The 18,596-nt window shown below is 47.2% G+C and overlaps 1 protein-coding gene across 1 annotated transcript in view; it reads left to right on the forward strand.

The window, feature by feature from the left end:
* Nucleotides 1-18,596, forward strand: part of LOC126266754 (tyrosine-protein phosphatase non-receptor type 23) — a gene marked incomplete in the record, with an annotated part of 145,206 nt that overhangs the window by 89,328 nt on the left and 37,282 nt on the right. The window contains 1 exon segment of the mRNA XM_049971269.1: nt 14,894-15,022. Coding sequence (XP_049827226.1) covers nt 14,894-15,022 — 129 coding nt within the window.

The following is an 18,596-nucleotide window of genomic DNA, read 5'->3' on the forward strand; positions in this document are numbered from 1 at the left end:
ACACACGCGAGACAGATTCCCCTCCCTCTCCCCCCTCTCCTTCTCTCCCCTCCCTCTCCCCCTCTCCTTCTCTCTCCCTCCCTCTCTCCCCTCTCCTTCTCCCCCTCCCTCTCCCCCCCCTTCTCTCCCCTCCCTCTCCCCCCTCCTTCTCTCTCCCTCTGTCTCTCCCCCCACTCCCTCTCTCCCTCCCTCTCTCACTCCCCCTCTCTCCCCCCCCTCTCCCCTCTCTCTCCCCTCTCTCCCTCTCTGCCCACTCTCTCCCCTCCTCCACACCTCCCTCTCCCACACCTCCCTCTCCCACACTCTCCCTCTCATCCACACTCTCCCCTCTCTCCACACTCTCCCTCTCTCCACACTCTCCCTCTCTCCCCACTCTCCCTCTCTCCCCACTCTCCCTCTCTCCCCACTCTCCCTCTCTCCCCACTCTCCCTCTCTCCCCACTCTCCCTCTCTCCCCACTCTCCCTCTCTCCCCACTCTCCCTCTCTCCACACTCTCCCTCTCTCCACACTCTCCCCTCTCCACACTCTCCCTCTCTCCACACTCTCCCTCTCTCCACACTCTCCCTCTCTCCACACTCTCCCTCTCCCACACCTCCCTCCTCCACACTCTCCCTCTCTCCCCACTCACCCTCTCCCCACTCTCCCTCTCTCCCCACTCTCCCTCTCTCCCCACTCTCCCTCTCTCCCCACTCTCCCTCTCATCCCCACTCTCCCTCTCTCCCCACTCTCCCTCTCTCCCCCACTCTCCCTCTCTCCCCACTCTCCCTCTCTCCCCACTCTCCCTCTCTCCCCACTCTCCCTCTCTCCCCACTCTCCCTCTCTCCCCACTCTCCCTCTCTCCCCACTCTCCCTCTCTCCCCACTCTCCCTCTCTCCCCACTCTCCCTCTCTCCCCCACTCTCCCTCTCTCCCCACTCTCCCTCTCTCCCCACTCTCCCTCTCTCCCCACTCTCCCTCTCTCCCCACTCTCCCTCTCTCCCCACTCTCCCTCTCTCCCCACTCTCCCTCTCCCCACTCTCCCTCTCTCCCCACTCTCCCTCTCTCCCCACCTCTCCCTCTCTCCCCACTCTCCCTCTCTCCCCACTCTCCCTCTCTCCCCACTCTCCCTCTCTCCCCACTCTCCCTCTCTCCCCACTCTCCCTCTCTCCCCACTCTCCCTCTCTCCCCTCCCTCTCTCCCCACTCTCCCTCTCTCCCCCACTCTCCCTCTCTCCCCACTCTCCCTCTCTCCCCACTCTCCCTCTCTCCCCCACTCTCCCTCTCTCCCCACTCTCCCTCTCTCCCCACTCTCCCTCTCTCCCCACTCTCCCTCTCTCTCCCCACTCCTCCCTCTCTCCCCACTCTCCCTCTCTCCCCACTCTCCCTCTCTCGCCTCTCTCCCTCTCTCGCCTCTCTCCCTCTCTCCCTCTCTCGCCTCTCTCCCTCTCTCGCCTCTCTCCCTCTCTCGCCTCTCTCCCCCTCTCGCCTCTCTACCCCCCTCTCTCCCCCCTCTCTCCCCCTCACCCCCCTCTTTCCAGTCTCCCCCTCTCCCCCCTCTCCCCCCTCTCTTTCTTCCCCCTCTGTCCCCCTCTCCCATTCTCACACTCTCCCTATCAACCTCTCCCTCCCTCTATCCCCCCTCTCCCTCTCTCTTTCTCCCCCCTCTCCCTCTCTCTTTCTCCCCCCTCTCTCTCCCTCTCCCACACTCTTTCTCCCCCTCTCCCACTCTCTTTCTCCCCCTCCCTCTCTCACTCCCCCTCTCTCCCCCCTCTCCCCTCTCTCTCCCTCTCTGCCCACTCTCTCCCCTCTCTCCCCTCTCTCCACACTCTCCCTCTCTCCACACTCTCCCTCTCTCCACACTCTCCCTCTCTCCACACTCTCCCTCTCTCCACACTCTCCCTCTCTCCACACTCTCCCTCTCTCCACACTCTCCCTCTCTCCACACTCTCCCTCTCTCCACACTCTCCCTCTCTCCCCACTCTCCCTCTCTCCCCACTCTCCCCTCTCTCCCCACTCTCCCTCTCTCCCCACTCTCCCTCTCTCCCCACTCTCCCTCTCTCCTCACTCTCCCTCTCTCCCCACTCTCCCTCTCTCCCCACTCTCCCTCTCTCCCACTCTCCCTCTCTCCCCACTCTCCCTCTCTCCCACTCTCCCTCTCTCCCCACTCTCCCTCTCTCCCCACTCTCCCTCTCTCCCCACTCTCCCTCTCTCCCCACTCTCCCTCTCTCCCCACTCTCCCTCTCTCCCCACTCTCCCTCTCTCCCCACTCTCCCTCTCTCCCCACTCTCCCTCTCTCCCCACTCTCCCTCTCTCCCCACTCTCCCTCTCTCCCCACTCTCCCTCTCTCCCCACTCTCCCTCTCTCCCCACTCTCCCTCTCTCCCCACTCTCCCTCTCTCCCCACTCTCCCTCTCTCCCCACTCTCCCTCTCTCCCCACTCTCCCTCTCTCCCCACTCTCCCACTCTCCCCCACTCTCCCACTCTCCCCCACTCTCCCTCTCTCCCCACTCTCCCTCTCTCCCCACTCTCCCACTCTCCCCACTCTCCCACTCTCCCCACTCTCCCTCTCTCCCCACTCTCCCTCTCTCCCCACTCTCCCTCTCTCCCCACTCTCCCTCTCTCCCCACTCTCCCTCTCTCCCCACTCTCCCTCTCTCCCCACTCTCCCTCTCTCCCCACTCTCCCTCTCATCCCCACTCTCCCTCTCTCCCCACTCTCCCTCTCTCCCCACTCTCCCTCTCTCCCCACTCTCCCTCTCTCCCCACTCTCCCTCTCTCCCCACTCTCCCTCTCTCCCCACTCTCCCCACTCTCCCTCTCTCCCCACTCTCCCTCTCTCCCCACTCTCCCTCTCTCCCCACTCTGCCTCTCTCCCCACTCTGCCTCTCTCCCCACTCTGCCTCTCTCCCCACTCTGCCTCTCTCCCCACTCTGCCTCTCTCCCCACTCTGCCTCTCTCCCCACTCTGCCTCTCTCCCCACTCTGCCTCTCTCCCCCACTCTGCCTCTCTCCCCACTCTGCCTCTCTCCCCACTCTGCCTCTCTCCCCACTCTGCCTCTCTCCCCACTCTGCCTCTCTCCCCACTCTGCCTCTCTCCCCACTCTGCCTCTCTCCCCACTCTGCCTCTCTCCCCACTCTGCCTCTCTCCCCACTCTCCCTCTCTCCCCACTCTCCCTCTCTCCCCACTCTGCCTCTCTCCCCACTCTGCCTCTCTCCCCACTCTCCCTCTCTCGCCTCTCTCCCTCTCTCGCCTCTCTCCCTCTCTCGCCTCTCTCCCTCTCTCGCCTCTCTCCCTCTCTCGCCTCTCTCCCTCTCTCGCCTCTCTCCCTCTCTCGCCTCTCTCCCTCTCTCGCCTCTCTCCCTCTCTCGCCTCTCTCCCCTCTCTCGCCTCTCTCCCCCTCTCCCACACTCTTTCTCCCCCACTCCCACTCTCTTTCTACCCCTCTCTCCCCCTCTCCCACTCTCTTTCTCCCCTCTCTCTCCCACTCCCCACTCTCCCTCCCCCCTCTCTCCCTCTCTCCCCCCACTCTCCCCACTCCCCTCTCTCCCACACTCTCTCCCTCTCTCCCTCCTATCTCCCCACTCCCCTCTCCTTCTCTCCCCCTCTCTCCCAACTCCCCCTCTCTCCCAACTCCCCCTCTCTCCCAACTCTCCCTCTCACTCCACCTCTCCCCCCTCTCTCCCCCTCTCTCACACCCTCTCTCACCTCCATCTCTCCCCTCTTCCCACTCTCCCCCTCTTCCCTCTCTCCCCTCTTCCCTCTCCCCTCTCTCCCCTCTCTCCCCCTCTCTCCCCCTCTCTCTCCCTCTCTCCCCCTCTCTCCCCCTCTCCTCACCCTCTCTCACCGCTCCCCACCCTCTCCCCCCTCCCCCTCTCTCCCTCTCCCCCCTCCCTCTCTCCCTCCCTCTCTCCCCCTCTCTCCACCCCTCCCTCCCCCTCTCTCTCCACCCTCTCTCTCCACCTCTCTCTCCACCTCTCTCTCCACCTCTCTCTCCACCTCTCTCTCCCCCCTCTCTCCCCCCCTCTCTCCCTCTCTCTCCCCCCTCTCACCCCCTCTCTCCCTCTCTCTCCCCCCTCTCACCCCCCTCTCTCCCCCCTCTCCCCCTCTCTCTCCCCCCTCTCTCCCCCCTCTCTCTCCCCCCTCTCTCCCTCTCTCTCCCTCTCTCTCTCCCCCCTCTCTCTCCCCCCTCTCTCCCCCCTCTCTCCCCCCTCTCTCTCCCCCCTCTCTCTCCCCCCTCTCTCTCCCCCCCTCTCTCTCCCCCCTCTCCCCCCCTCACCCCTCTCTCTCCCCCTCTCTCTCCCCCTCTCTCTCCCCCTCTCTCTCCCCCTCTCTCTCCCCCTCTCTCTCCCCCTTCTCTCCCCCCCTCTCTGCCCCCCTCTCTGCCCCTCTCTCTGCCCCTCTCTCTCCCCCTCTCTCTCCCCCTCTCTCTCCCCCTCTCTCTCCCCCTCTCTCTCCCCCTCTCTCTCCCCCTCTCTCTCCCCCTCTCTCCCCCTCTCTCTCCCCCTCTCCCTCTCCCCCTCTCCCCCTCTCCCCCTCTCCCCCTCTCCTCCTCTCCTCCTCTCCCCTTCTCCTCCTCTCCTCCTCTCCCCCTCCCCCCTGTCCTCCTCTCCCCCTCTCCCCCTCTCCCCCTCTCCCCCTCTCCCCCTCTCCCCCTCTCCCCCTCTCCCCCCTCTCTCCCCCTCCCCCCCTCTCCCCCTCTCCCACTCTCCCCCTCTCCCCCTCTCCCCCTCTCCCCCTCTCTCTCTCTCTCTCTCTCTCTCTCTCTCTCTCTCTCTCCCTCTCTCCCTCTCTCTCTCTCTCTCTCTCTTTCACTGCACCCTCCATCCCTCATTTTGGGCATACACACCTGTTGGATTGGATTCCGTGTTTTAAATGGCACATCCGATAGTTCACTTCATATCCAGGAAAATAGTGTTCCACAGGGCTCTGTACTGTTTCACCCACGTTATATGCTGACTATTTCTGCATCTTTTTCAGCTCCTCCACCATTAGTGTTGCAGAACGTAGGTTGCAGGGAGCCATACACAAGGTGCAGGAGTGGGCCCTAGCCCATGGGTTTCAATTTTCTCCTGTGAAGACTTGTGTTATGCACTTTTGTCTGCGTTGAACTGTCCATCCCCACCCTGAGCTTTATCTTCAGGATGCCATGCTCAGGGTTGTTGACTCTTACCTTTTTCTGGGATTGCTGTTCGATGCCCAGCTTACTTGGCTTCCACATATTTGTCAGCTCAAGCATCAGTGCTGGCAGCATCTGAATGCCCTCTGCTGCCTCAGCAACACAATTTGGGGTGCAGATCGTAACACGCTGCTGCAGCTCTACAAAGCCCTTGTGCTGTCCCGACTGGATTATGGGAGTGTGGTGTATGGCTCAGCGTCGCCCTCAGCGTTGCAACTGCTGGACCCCATTCACCACTGTGGGGTTCGGCAGGCGACAGGAGGATTCCGCACCAGTCCTGTTAATAGCCTCCTTGCTGAGGCTGGGGTTCCTCCGCTCCACATTCGGCATCAACAACTCTTAGCCAACTATGCAGCCCACGTCCATTGTTCGCCCCGTCACTCTAACTACCGTCTCCTTTTCAATAATGTGGCAGTCCATATCCCACGCTGGCGGCCGCGATCTGGCCATACCATTGGTATCTGTGTTTGGTCAGTCCTTAGTGCACTTGAATCTTTGCCTCTTCCATCTGCTTTTCAGGTCCACCCACATACAACCACTTGAATCTTTGCCTCTTCCATCTGCTTTTCAGGTCCACCCACATACACCACCTTGGTGTATTCGTCGGCCGCAGCTTCGGCTGGAACTTTCCCGATGGCCAAAAGATTCAGTTCCTCCTGCAGTCTTGCGCTGCCAATTTCTTGCTCACCCTGATGCATACCATGACTCGGAGGTTATTTATACCGATGGCTCTATGGTTGATGGCCGTGTGGGGTACGCTTATGCTCATGCGGACTATGTCGACCAGCGCTCCTTGCCGGAAGGGTGCAGTGTTTACACCACAGAACTGACAGCCATTTTTCGTGTGCTTGAGCATATTCGTACCAGCACTGGAGAGTCCTTCATCATTTGCAGTGACGCGCTCAGTAGTCTTGACCAGTGCTACCCACGCCATCCCATTGTTGGTGCCATCCAGGGGTCCATTCACGCTCTTGAACAGCGTGGTCGTTCGGTGGTGTTCATATGGACCCCGGGACAAGTTGGGATCGCGGGAAACGAACTCGCCGACAAGCTAGCCAAAGAGGCTACCCTCAAACAGATGCTGGAGATCGGGCTACCGGCAACTGATCTCCGAAAGGTTTTGCACCGTCGGATCTTTGAGATGTGGGGAGACGAATGGCGCACTCTGTCTGCACCTAATAAGCTGCGGCAAGTAAAGGAGACCACGACTGTGTGGGGTTCCTCCATGCGGGCCTCTCGCAGGGATTCTGTTGTTCTGTGTAGGCTCCACATTGGTCACTCTTGGCTGACGCATGGTCATCTGCTGCGTCGAGAGGACCCTCATCATTGTCGCTGTGGTGAAAACATGACGGTGGCCCATATATTGTTGGAATGTCCTCTTTTAACCGCCCTCAGGCGAACTTTTAATCTCCTGGGTGATTTATCATCTCTTTTAGGTGACGATGTCTCTATGGCAGATCGTGTTTTAAATTTTATTTGAGCAAGTGGCTTTTATAGGTCCCTCTAAGTTTATTGTGTCACCCTCTTTTGTGCTGTATATTTTACTTCGTTTTGTCTTGTAATTCAACTCCACCCTAATCTTTTAGGCTGGAGGTTTTAACGTGTTGCAGAGTGGCTGGCTCATCCTATTATTTTCGTGATCAGCCAGCCACAGTCCTTTGCTGTACAGTTTTAATTCCTTCTGCCTTTCTTCACCATAGACTTTTAAGGGCATAAGGCCAGAATGTTTAACAACAAAAAATCTTAAAAATCAACAAGATAAAAATGCAATTAAAGAGGCAAATCAAATAAATAAAAAACATATCATGGCCCTGTGGAAAGCCCTAAGGCTAAGCAGATAGAACATACATATGCAAGTGCAATACTAATGGCTGAAGGTCACAATTAAGTTCCAAAATTTTAAAATATATTACCGTAATCTTTTAAAGGCAGAAGGCCACAATGTTTAAGATTGAAAGATAAATTGAAGAATTAATTTGGCTAAATTTTTAAGAAATAATAACTATAAGCTTTGCATTTAAGGTAGCTGACAACAGATAATTAAACACTGGTGGCACTCGGAAGCCTCCAGGGAGGTCGGTCTGCCCTTATTCACTTAGGCGAGACAGGTGCCGAGCCCAACTACACTTTAACCGTCAGAACCCAACCAGGGGACAGCCATGGATCGACCGACATGACGACTTGCTTGCCACCAATCAGTACATGAGAACTCAAACACACAAAAGTTACAAAGCACACAACATGAATGGACATGGCTTGGGTATTTGAAACTACTACTCAACTTTGATGCCCTGGGTCCGTGAACCACGAAGCTTGTAGCGATTGGACAGCTCCACACATGCTCTGACACTGTGCAGGGGCTGGCAGCGGACCCAGCCGACTGCACTGCACAGAGATATCTTCCCTGGTCCGCAGCAACCAACTGATTGCCCACTGGCGCGTCCGCGACTGCTGCTCCATCGCAACTGCACTGCTGGTGCTTCTCCCACTCACTTCCAGACACACGACAACAGAAATACTTTCTCGGACCCAACCATGCTGAGGAAATATGCCCACTGGCAAAATCACATCCCTGCACCACGAAATGATAAACCCAAGTTCCACAAGATGGTAATTGAAGGGCCAAGAAGAGCTTAGAGAACAGTTACATGTCGCCGAATGTGATGACCGACATCTCAGAGGCAGTACACCGACAACATTTAAAATAACTTGTCAAAGGAAATAACGCAAACTACACACACAACCTGACAAACACGTGCACAAAAACCTGAATGATATGCAACAATAACACATGAAGACATATCATAATCGTTGAGCGCGCGCGCGCCCTCACACACACACACACACACACACACACACACACACACACACACACACACACACACACACACACACACGAGCGATCATTGAGCCAAAACGTGTCGTCCTGTAGGACAAGCGACCGACGATCCACCAAGACCGTGGCCAGGCTCAAGTGATGCGGCGATGGTAGGGCGAGCTATGCCAATGCAGATCTCAGTGCTGCTCCAACCCAACTGCACTATTGCCACATTGCAAGTGCCCGACTGGCAGGTCTGGGCTGCACTCCAGACACGTTCCAATTGACTTGCAGGCCCAAACTCACAACCTGAACTGTGACCAATTCCCTTACAATAGACAACGAGCGGGCAGTAATAGCAGTTGAGCAAAAATACTACGAGAGGGGATATATCGATACGCGCTGCTAGCGCCGCTCATGGTCATGCAAATCAGCAACTCAGTGACAGTAATAATTTAAATTAACGTAGTGAGGTGGAAGTAAGTTAAAAACAGGGTGTAAAATACATGATGGTGGGCACATGAGCCACGCCACAGCTCATGAGGGATTCTCGTTTGAAAATAAGAAGTTGACACCCCAGTGGGTGTTAGGGAGCAGTCAATTTGACCACATGCAGATGTCCCCTTTGAGAACATTAACTATCTGGAGGTTTTTTTTCCTGTCCAAAGCAGATTTTTTGAGCTACTAAATTTTACAATTTAAAACAAGCATAAATGAAAATGTAAACGTTAATTTGTTCAGTGTCTTAAATTTCTGAAAGTTTTACACTGACTGCTGTGAAATGATGACAAAATTTTGTATTCGATATACACATTGTTATATAACTACTGGAGTGATGTAAGATTATATATATATCAGGGAAACAGTGTTTTGAATACAAATTTTTACAAGACAGTCTAATAAAGTTTCAGATACAGATAAGCTATATACTTCTTAATATACCTGGTGCTTCATAATGAGTATCAGACTTTTTAAGGCATTGTATCAGTTATTACATTCAACTAACATTTATAAATAATGCAGCAAATGAAAGAGCAATTCGAACAATTTTTCATACAAGTATTCAATGTGAACACCATTCATCATGTGGCACGCACTGAGTCGACAAGCGAGATCTTCCCTAACCTTGATCAATGTGTCTGGAGTAATCGTTGCAACAACTTCTTCAGTCCTGTTTCTCAAGTTGGAGGCACATACTCATCATCCTTTACGAAGCACAAAACGTAAAAATCACATTGTATCTTATCGGGTGAACATGGACTCCATGCGAAATAAATTCTGTTATCTGGCCGCTTATAGCCAATCATGTGCTCGGGTACAATGTCATTAACTGACCGCATGCTGAGTGATGTCAATGAGGCAATGCTCCACCGTGCTGCCAAATAAAGTTCTGTGGGTTAGCTTCTTCCAGAGGAAAGAGCCATAGTTCTATTGCACCAAGATAAGGAACACCAATTACAATACCTTCACATAAAAATAAAGGCCCTTGAACTTTTTTGCCATGAATGCACAAAAAACATTCAATTTAGTAACTGTACAGTCTTGTGGGGATTTGCTGACCTCCAGATGTACACATTATGTGTGAACACGCTTCCATTTAGATGAAGTGTCAGTTCATCACAGAAGATGACGCAGTCCAGAAAATCCCTGTCATGCAGAACATTTCGTTTGCAAAGTTGGCACACTAATCATGGTCTACAACTTAAACAGAACACTGTTCAAGTTGTAGACCATGATTAGTGTGCCAACTTGTATACCTGTTACAAGCTTTAAGATCTGTTCAAGTTGCTGCTTCATAGGATGTATTATTTGTAATTGTAAGTTTAATGTAATAAATGCTGCAGAGCCTTAAAATCCCTATATTAATTTTGAAACACACAGTATATGGTACCTAGATATACAGGGTGTAAATTTTAAGTTGACAAACCAGAATAACTCGAAAATTAAGTTTCACGTGAAAAAATGTGTAGTATCCATAGTTGATTTTTTTCGCGAGGGGGACATCTGCAGGTGTTAAATTAGCCCACCACCCCAACCCCCCTGGGGGTGGGGTGGGAGGCAACATTAAAATTTCAAATGGGAAACCCCATTTTTTTTTAAATTGTAGAATCAGATTCTATGTAAAAAAACTATGAACATTTTGTCTTAAACATTTGTTTTGATTCTTGCTAGTTGGCACTGTAGTTCAGGAAACTCCATGTTATCATTTCTGTGTGACGAATGGTTATGGATAAATAAAAAATACTTATTTACTTCTTAAATTTTGATTCGCTAAAACTAAAACTCTCCCTCTCTCCCCATAGGGTGGGAGGAATTAGAGTTTTACAAATGTTGACCACGAAACAAACATAACTTTTCTGAATTTGCATAAAAAATTAATATTTGGGTCAACATTTGTAAAACTCTTAATTCCTCTCTCTCAAGCCCCACTATGTGGAGAGAGAGGAATAGTTTTAATTTTAGGAAATAAAAATTTACGAAGTAAATAAGTATTTTTTATTTATCTGCAACCATTTTCCAAGCAAAAATGAGAACATGGATTTTCTTGAATTACAGCGCCAACTACCAAGAATCAAAATAAATGTTAAAGACAAAATGTACGTAGTTTTTTTTATGTAGAATCTAATTCTGCAACAAAAAATGGGGTTTCCCCATTAGAAATTTAAAAAGTTGCCTCCCGCCCCACCCCCAGGGGGCTGGGGTGGCGGGGTAATTTTAACACCAGCAGATGTCCCCCTTGAAAATAATCGCCTTTGGATTCTACACATTTTTTCCTGTGAAGCTTATTTTTTGAGCTATTCTGGTTTGTCAACTTAATATTTACACCCTGTATAATGTATAATGGGGAAACATTAGCAAAAATAATGAAAAGTTCTCAACTGGCTTGCTTCATATTTTATGTGACACTCTAATAACATTCCGATGTCTCCTATATGCATTATTTCTCCTTTATACATAATTTTAAACAAAAATTGCACGCCCAACTATTGTCTGTGCTATTCTGTTTTCTTTCTCACAATGTGTTTTAATGGTAAATGTAAAAGTTGTATTTAGGGGTTATCAGCTTATGATTAGCATACTACTACAGAATATGGATCATCCAAAACTTCGTAATCCTACCCATTCACAGATCAAAACTGTGCAAAATATTGTCAATGAAGCTCCTATCCTCACAGATCCAGCAGCAGGAGAGGTCTCTCATATCACACTTACCAATGATCACACTCAGTTTTTCCCATTCATTTAAAGCAATTTCATTTCCAAATCTAGGTTTTGTTGGCAATAACAATAAACAATGCTCAGTGTCAGAGAGACCATTTTGTCTAGCAAAATTCTCATGTTCATTAATTAAAAATCTTAAAATTATGAAAGTTTTTCACTGATTTATTTGAAGTTTGAACACAATTTTGCATTCACATATGCATGTTTTTATATAACTGCTGGAGTCCCACATAAATGTATAAAAACGTGTATTCAGATGCAACATTGTGTCAAAATTTCAAAGAAATCGTTGAAGAACTATGAGATTTAAGATTTTGAACAAATGAACATTTACACTTTCACTTATATATGGTGTTTTTTTAGATGATAGAACTTAATATCACAAAAATATGCATTGTATGAAAAAAATTTTGCAGATGAAAAGTTACTATTTTCAAGGGTAACATTTGTCTGGTTTAAAACTGGCCACTCCCTGACCTGACCTGACCTGACCTGACCCTCCCCTGTCCCATGGGGGGATCAATTTTTTATTGTCAAATAGAAATCGCACAATTTTATTGCAGATTCGCATTCTATGACAAAAAAACCTAGAGTTTACTAAAAGCATTTCTTTCAGTTTTGGCAGACGGAGCTGTAATTGACAAAATTTAATTTTTCCCATTTTTGCAACTGAGAATAAACTCACTTGATCCTAATTTACATTTTTGATAAAAATGTAAATTTTCTGTGTCAAACAGTTAATATTATTGTTAAAAATTTAATTTAGTCTTGCAAATTTGATTGTACAGAAAAGTTTTACAATTAGACATTTAAAAATCCGCCAAATGAGCTACATTTAACATAATGTACTTTCCTGTTCCCTTTGGGGTTAAATTCGAGCCCCTACACAGTCAGGCTGCTTGATTTCACTCAGTCCCGCAGAATCTCATCATCAGGGTTACTAATTTCAGTATGTTCTTCCGTTCAGTCACTGTTAACTCTCACACCGATTACAGTGCCGCCTACCAGGAAACATTTCCTCTTGGCATGTGGCTTCCACCTAGCAGTCAACATCAATCCACTTATGATATTTATCAAACGGAATTTTCTGTCACTATGTGAAGACATCTGTCAGTTGTGAAGACATGAAACTGATAGGTCCTCTTTGTTTTAGGCAGCTAGCTGATTCAATTTAACATGATAATCCATCATCACAGTCCTTTTTGACAGCAATGTGACATGAAAATCGGAAATTTCCATAACAGTTATTCACAATAGAGGCAATAGTTCAAACCTTATAACTTTCATTCCCAGGACATGCAAACCATCCACAAAATTTATGATTTCACTCAAAATACCTTGGTCACCGCTCTCAGCAATTCAGTAAATTCCTTGCTTTGCTAATGACAATAGTGAACCAAATGTATTCAGACTCTTTATCGGCCTCCTTTTATGGCTACTTCAAGTGTGTGAATTATGGTAACAATCATCATGGACTGTGTGCTGCAGATATCATATCGAAGATAGGTGCATAATACCTCCCAACTGCACACTTTCTTTCATATTCTACTTATCCTGTGAAATAAGAAACTGAGCCATTCTGCTGGTGACTTGTTTGATGTCTGTTGCTGTCTAAATTTCATCTTTGGTATACGAAAACTGCCAGTTCATCACTTGTAACTATAATTTATTCTAATTAAAAATCTTCTTGTGTACACAAGACAGAGATTACTGCAAAACAATGTGCACAAGTTAATAAGAGTGGAAAGCTCTGGTCGTTGCATGTGATAGAGGCGGCAGGGTGACAGCGAAAAATAGGCAGGTCATAAAATGAAACAGAATGAATAAAGGAATGGTTACTGTAAAGAAATGCTAAGACAGAAGAAATTAACACCAGGTGGATGGCGAGAACCAAGCACGTGATGTAATTCCAGTTCCCACCTGCAGGGTTCTGAGAACTGGTGTCTGCGGGAAGAATCCAGTTGGCACACATGGTGAAACAGGCATCGAGGTCAAATCTGTTATGTTTTAGAGCTTGCTGTGCAACAGGATATAGTATGTTGCCAGCATACACCCTCTGCCAATGCTCATTCATCCTAACAGATAATTTGGTGGTAGTCATGCCATTGTAAAAGACCAAACAGTTTTTACATAACAGCTGGTATACGACATTTGTCATTTTACGAGTGGCTCTTGCCGTGATGGTATACGTTTTGCCAGATACAGGGCTGGTATAGGTGGTGGTAAGAGGGTGCATAGAGCACGTCTTGCAGCGGGGACAGTCACAGGAGGCATAGGAGCCTTAGGGTAGGGAGATGGATGCAGGAGGAGCATAGAGTCTGACAAGGATATTGCGGAGATTGGAAGGACAATAAAAAGCTATTCTTGGTGTGGTGGGCAAAATGTCAGAGAGAATGGAACTCATGTTAAGGCGCAATTTTAGGAAGTCATAGCCTTGTTGAAGTAGCTGATTAATACTTTCAAGACTAGCTTAATACTGAGTTACAAGAGGGATCAGCAGCACCAGGATTGGATGCAATGTCTCTGGAAATCTGCTTTTGAACTAGACTGGTAGAGCAATTACATCCAGAAGGCTGAGGTAATAATGGTGGTGTATTGCTGTAAAGTGTATGCATCTAAACAAATATGTTTGCCTCAAATGCCAAGCGTGTAGCCAACCTTTGATGAGGTTAAGGTGAATATGAACGAAAATGGCATGGGATTTGGAATAGGACCATGTGAAATTTAATTAGATGAAAGTATTTAGAGAGTCTAAGAATTTTTACAGTTTAGCCCCACCATGAGTCCATATGGCAAAGATATCATCCATGTATCTAAACTAAACCAGCAGCTGAAGGTCTATGGATCCCGGTAGGCTTGCTCAAAGCAACCCATGAATGGATTGGTGGAGGAAGGTGCCATCATGGTTCCCATGGCTTTTGTTTGTCTGACCCTCAAAGGTATAGTAGTTGTTGGTAAGTATAAAGTTAATTAAAGTGAGCAGGTAGGATTTCATAGATTCAGCTGATTGAGAAATGTTCAACAGCATACAGACCATATTAATGAGGGATGTTGGTGTAGAGGGAGGTGGCATTAATAGTGACAAGCAAGGTGCGTTGTAGGAGTCGACTGGGTACAGATTTCAGATGATCTACAAAATGGTTGGTGTCTTTAATATAGGAGTGAAGTCTTTATACTATAGATTGCAGGTGTTGTTAACTAAGGCAGATATATATTTGATAGGTACATTGAAACCAGCAACCAGGAGAAATCCAGGGTGATTGGGTTTGTGAATATTAGGAAGAAGGTAAAAGGTGAGGATGTGTGGTTTGGGTGGGGTCATAAGTTCTGTGGATTGAGGTATTTATCCTTGTGAGAGGTCTTAGAGCCCTGCTCTTCCCATTTCAAACCACCTCAACCTATCTCTGTCTTCTCCCTGAGGGACAAATTACTTATTCTGAAACCTAAGCTAGTGACATGCCTATCAGCAACACAGGTATTTTGCCTCCTGCAAGTAAGTACTGGCCAGCAAATCATTCTTGTAATTTTGTAGTTTTCTTGGATGAATTTTCCCTTTCACACAAAATCCTGATCTTTTGTTTTAATTTATTTCTAATTCAAGAAGAATGTTGTTATTCATTTGTATCTTGTCTTAATTGTGTGATAAAACTTTGAGTTTTTCTGTTTTATTTGAAAGTATTCTAAATGTGATGATTGTGTTGCAGGACTTGACACCAAACACACCATCATTCATTGCTACACAGGCTCCATTGCCATCTACGTATGCAGACTTCTGGATGATGGTTTGGGAACAGCAAGTTGAAGTTGTGGTGTGTCTTCTTAGTGACACAGAGGTAATTTCTGCAGTCACAACAATATTCCCCAGATGTTTAAACCAGGCTATTCCTTGGGCAAGAATGCTGAAACATGTCTGGGTAAAACAAGACTTCAAAGGTGTCTTGCCTAAGGCAAAATTCCTCATTCAATTTTTATAGCAAGCCTGAGAATAAGTAGAACTGCAACACCGCAAGATGATCAGGCTGTTCCTGTTTGTGTGTTCATGCCATAGGCAGCCTGTCAACTGGTCTGCAGCCTACACAGTTGTAGCACCTCAGCTGAGCACCCTTGAGCAGAGGTGACCAAGTGACTTGTAGACATGCAGAACAAGGAGTGAACACTGTGCAGTAGATCTACCTGACAGCTAGCCTGCACCTGGCCATGGGCAAACTGACAGGTGCTTACAGGTGCCCATGCCCCATGTAGCACCAATGGAATAGCTTGTTTTAAACATTATGTTGCTCCTTCTTCAACATCAATGAATATTATTCAAGTGTGAATCTATTTACGAGAATGATAAAAATGTATGTTTACGACAGAGTTGACAGAATCGATTCTTTCATCAAAATTGAAAATGAGTGACAGGATAGGGGAAGGAAAAAGTAATGTCAGATTACGACTCCAGTGAGACGACATACAGGATGTGGTTAGAGGCTAACAATAGAGTAACAGTCTGGATTTTGTCAAGAAGATGCTTAATATTGAGCTGGGGATGGTTAAAAAGTAAATTTAGAATGAATAAACAGGAAGGAAATACAAGCTGCAAATACAAACAAAATAATGATGAACACAAAAAGTGTATTGTTAACTATGTCAGTCAAAGGAAAAAAGAAAGGCAAAAATAAATTCAAAGACAGGAAGAAATGAGAAAAGAGGAAAAGGAAAAAATGGAATGCAGGATGCTGTGTGTTGGTTGCAAAGAAATTGTTATATGATGTGCCTGCATTCACTGCTGACTCTCTGTGACCTGATAATAAATATCAGTCACAGAATTGGAATAGGAAGAAGTGGGTACATTTATGTGATAGATTTTACTTCTGAGTCTTCTAAGCAGACATATGAAGCAAGAGGGCTTGTGAACATGAGTTGCATAGGGATAGACAAGAATATTGTATAGATTCAGCAGATGATGGAACACAACTTTGAGAAGTTTTGGAGATGAGTGGGGCTAGCACTTCTATTTCTGAGCTAAATGAGAGGCTGTCAGAGCCATGGTGGAAAATATGGTATAATATTGTCAGTCCTAGATCACTTTGACTGATGGAAGATGTCCTGCTGTGTGGCTGATCAGTAGATATACAAGGACTGTGGGCTGTGGTCTGCAGATGAGACATGGGTTATCTGTTTCTGAACAAGGTGGGCAGGTGGCCTCAGCAAGACATTGACTACTGGATTGAGCCTTTCCTTCTCATCCCGTCCGGTAAGTCTCCCCTGACCCGGGGATATGGGTGACTTTTCTGAACTGTACCCCTTTCCCTAAACCTCTCCAGTACTTTTCCTTCAGCCCTCTTCCTTCCTCTTCAACTCTTCTGTCAGAAGAAGGAACCATTGGCTCCAAAACCTTGTAAAAGTTAAACTCTCTTGTTTTTGTGTTCCCATGCTGTCACTTGCTGAGTAGACTTTTTATCTATCCGTATACAGTAGACTAGTGGATTGGCCTTATATACTTCATATAACTGCATTCATACACATCTGTCATAGAATAGTGCCCATTTCGTCACTCAGAGTCTCTAATGATAGAACAATAGAAACCACAGTCTGTGAAAGTGCTTTAACTAAATCCCATTGTGCCTCAAAATGAGGGATATTGTCCACAATATTCCAAGTCACCCTTCCAGAAATCATATTTTGTTTCCCAGGTATTGGTCCATCCCTAAAACATTTCTGCTTCCCAAGCCCCCACCCCAATATTATAGCTCTGAGGAACACCCAAGTACGAAAACTGTCCCAGCTATGTCATTGCAACCATTGTACAACAGTGACCAATGGCAAACTACACACCCATATTAATGGCCCCTTCTCGCCCTCTCACTCCAGATTGCTACTTTCATTCAACACAACAGTTGCATTCCAGAGATAGCTTGCTGTAGATGGCGGTCATATGTGTGTGAGATGTGTTTGCTTGTGTGAATGTGTGTGTGTGTTCTCTTTCCTGAAGAAGGCTTTGGCCAAAAGCTATTTGTGTAACAGTCTTTTTGTTGTGCCTGTCTGCAACTCAGTGTGTCATCTTTATGGTGAATTACAATCTAAACTAATGGTTTAGTAGTATTCACATCTGTCAACACTTTCTTTCTTTGAAACTGGAATTATTAGATTTTTCTTTGAAATCTGAGGGTATTTTGCCTGTCTCTTATATCTTGCAGGCCAGTTGAAGTTGTTTCGTCATGGCTGACTCCCCCAAGGATTTCAGTAATTCTGAAGAAGTATCATCTACCCCAGAGGCCTTGTTTTTACTTACAACTTTTAGTTCTCTGTCACAGTTCTCATAGTATTGTATCTCTGATCTGTAAAATAAGGGAAAAGGCAGCCACTCACCTATAGCAGATTTATATGTAATGCATGGACACATATAACAGAAACCAGTATTCGTGCTAACTTTAAAGCTCTTGTTCTTTTTCTAGGAAAAGTGCACACATTCACACATGCAACCACATGGGCATCCAAATGCACAGTCCCGCAGCTGATTTTGTGTATTGTTCCATCCAGGAATTTCCATTGTTGTTATACATATCTCTCCTCTTATCTTCCCTGTCTAGAATATATTAATATAGTTCATTTCCCTTGTATAGCCACTCTGTGTATTCCTTCTACTTTTCAGTTTTCCCTTCTTTGGTTAGGACTGGCTTTCCACCTGAGCTCTTTATAGTCATCCAGTGGCTTATCTTTATTCCAAAGGTCTCTCTAATTTCCTTGTTGGTGGCATCTATCTTTTCCTAGTTATACATGCTTCTACAGCTTTACATTTGCCCACTAGCTGTGCTTGTGTAGTTATTCTGGACTTTGTGTCAATCTCATTTTTTAGATATACAGGGTGTCCCAAAATAATGTATACACTCTTTGAAACTGAACATCTCTTTAATGAAAGGGGTTATAAATACAATTTTAGTGGTGTTACGTGCCTCATGGTCTGACTTAAGGTGGTAAATGTTCAAACTGGTGTCTGTCCATCACAATACACCGTTTCCAACGGAATAGCATCACAGACTTGCACAATTTACTCTCTATGATCATCCAGTGTGTGTGGTCTCACAGCATAAACTGTGTTCTTGAGAGTACCCCACAGAAAGAAGTCGAGAGGAGTGAAATCTGGAAATAGAGTGGGATACTCCACACTCCCTCTTTATCCTAACCACCTGGCAGGGTATGTGTGATTGAGAAATGCCCTCACATGCAGGTGAAAGAAAGGAGGTGCCCTATCCTGTTGAAGGTAATAATCTTCATTTCCAAACACAACACCAAGACCAGGAGTTACCATTTCCAAGTACGAGTCACCCATGACAGTGTTGTCAAAGAAGTACAGCTTGATTAAGCCTCTAGAAGACAGACCACACTAAACTCGTGGTAGATTAACATACCTTTGCTCGGTTACGT

This window comes from Schistocerca gregaria, chromosome 4 (assembly GCF_023897955.1).
Source record: "Schistocerca gregaria isolate iqSchGreg1 chromosome 4, iqSchGreg1.2, whole genome shotgun sequence".
In the NCBI taxonomy this organism is placed as follows: domain Eukaryota; kingdom Metazoa; phylum Arthropoda; class Insecta; order Orthoptera; family Acrididae; genus Schistocerca; species Schistocerca gregaria.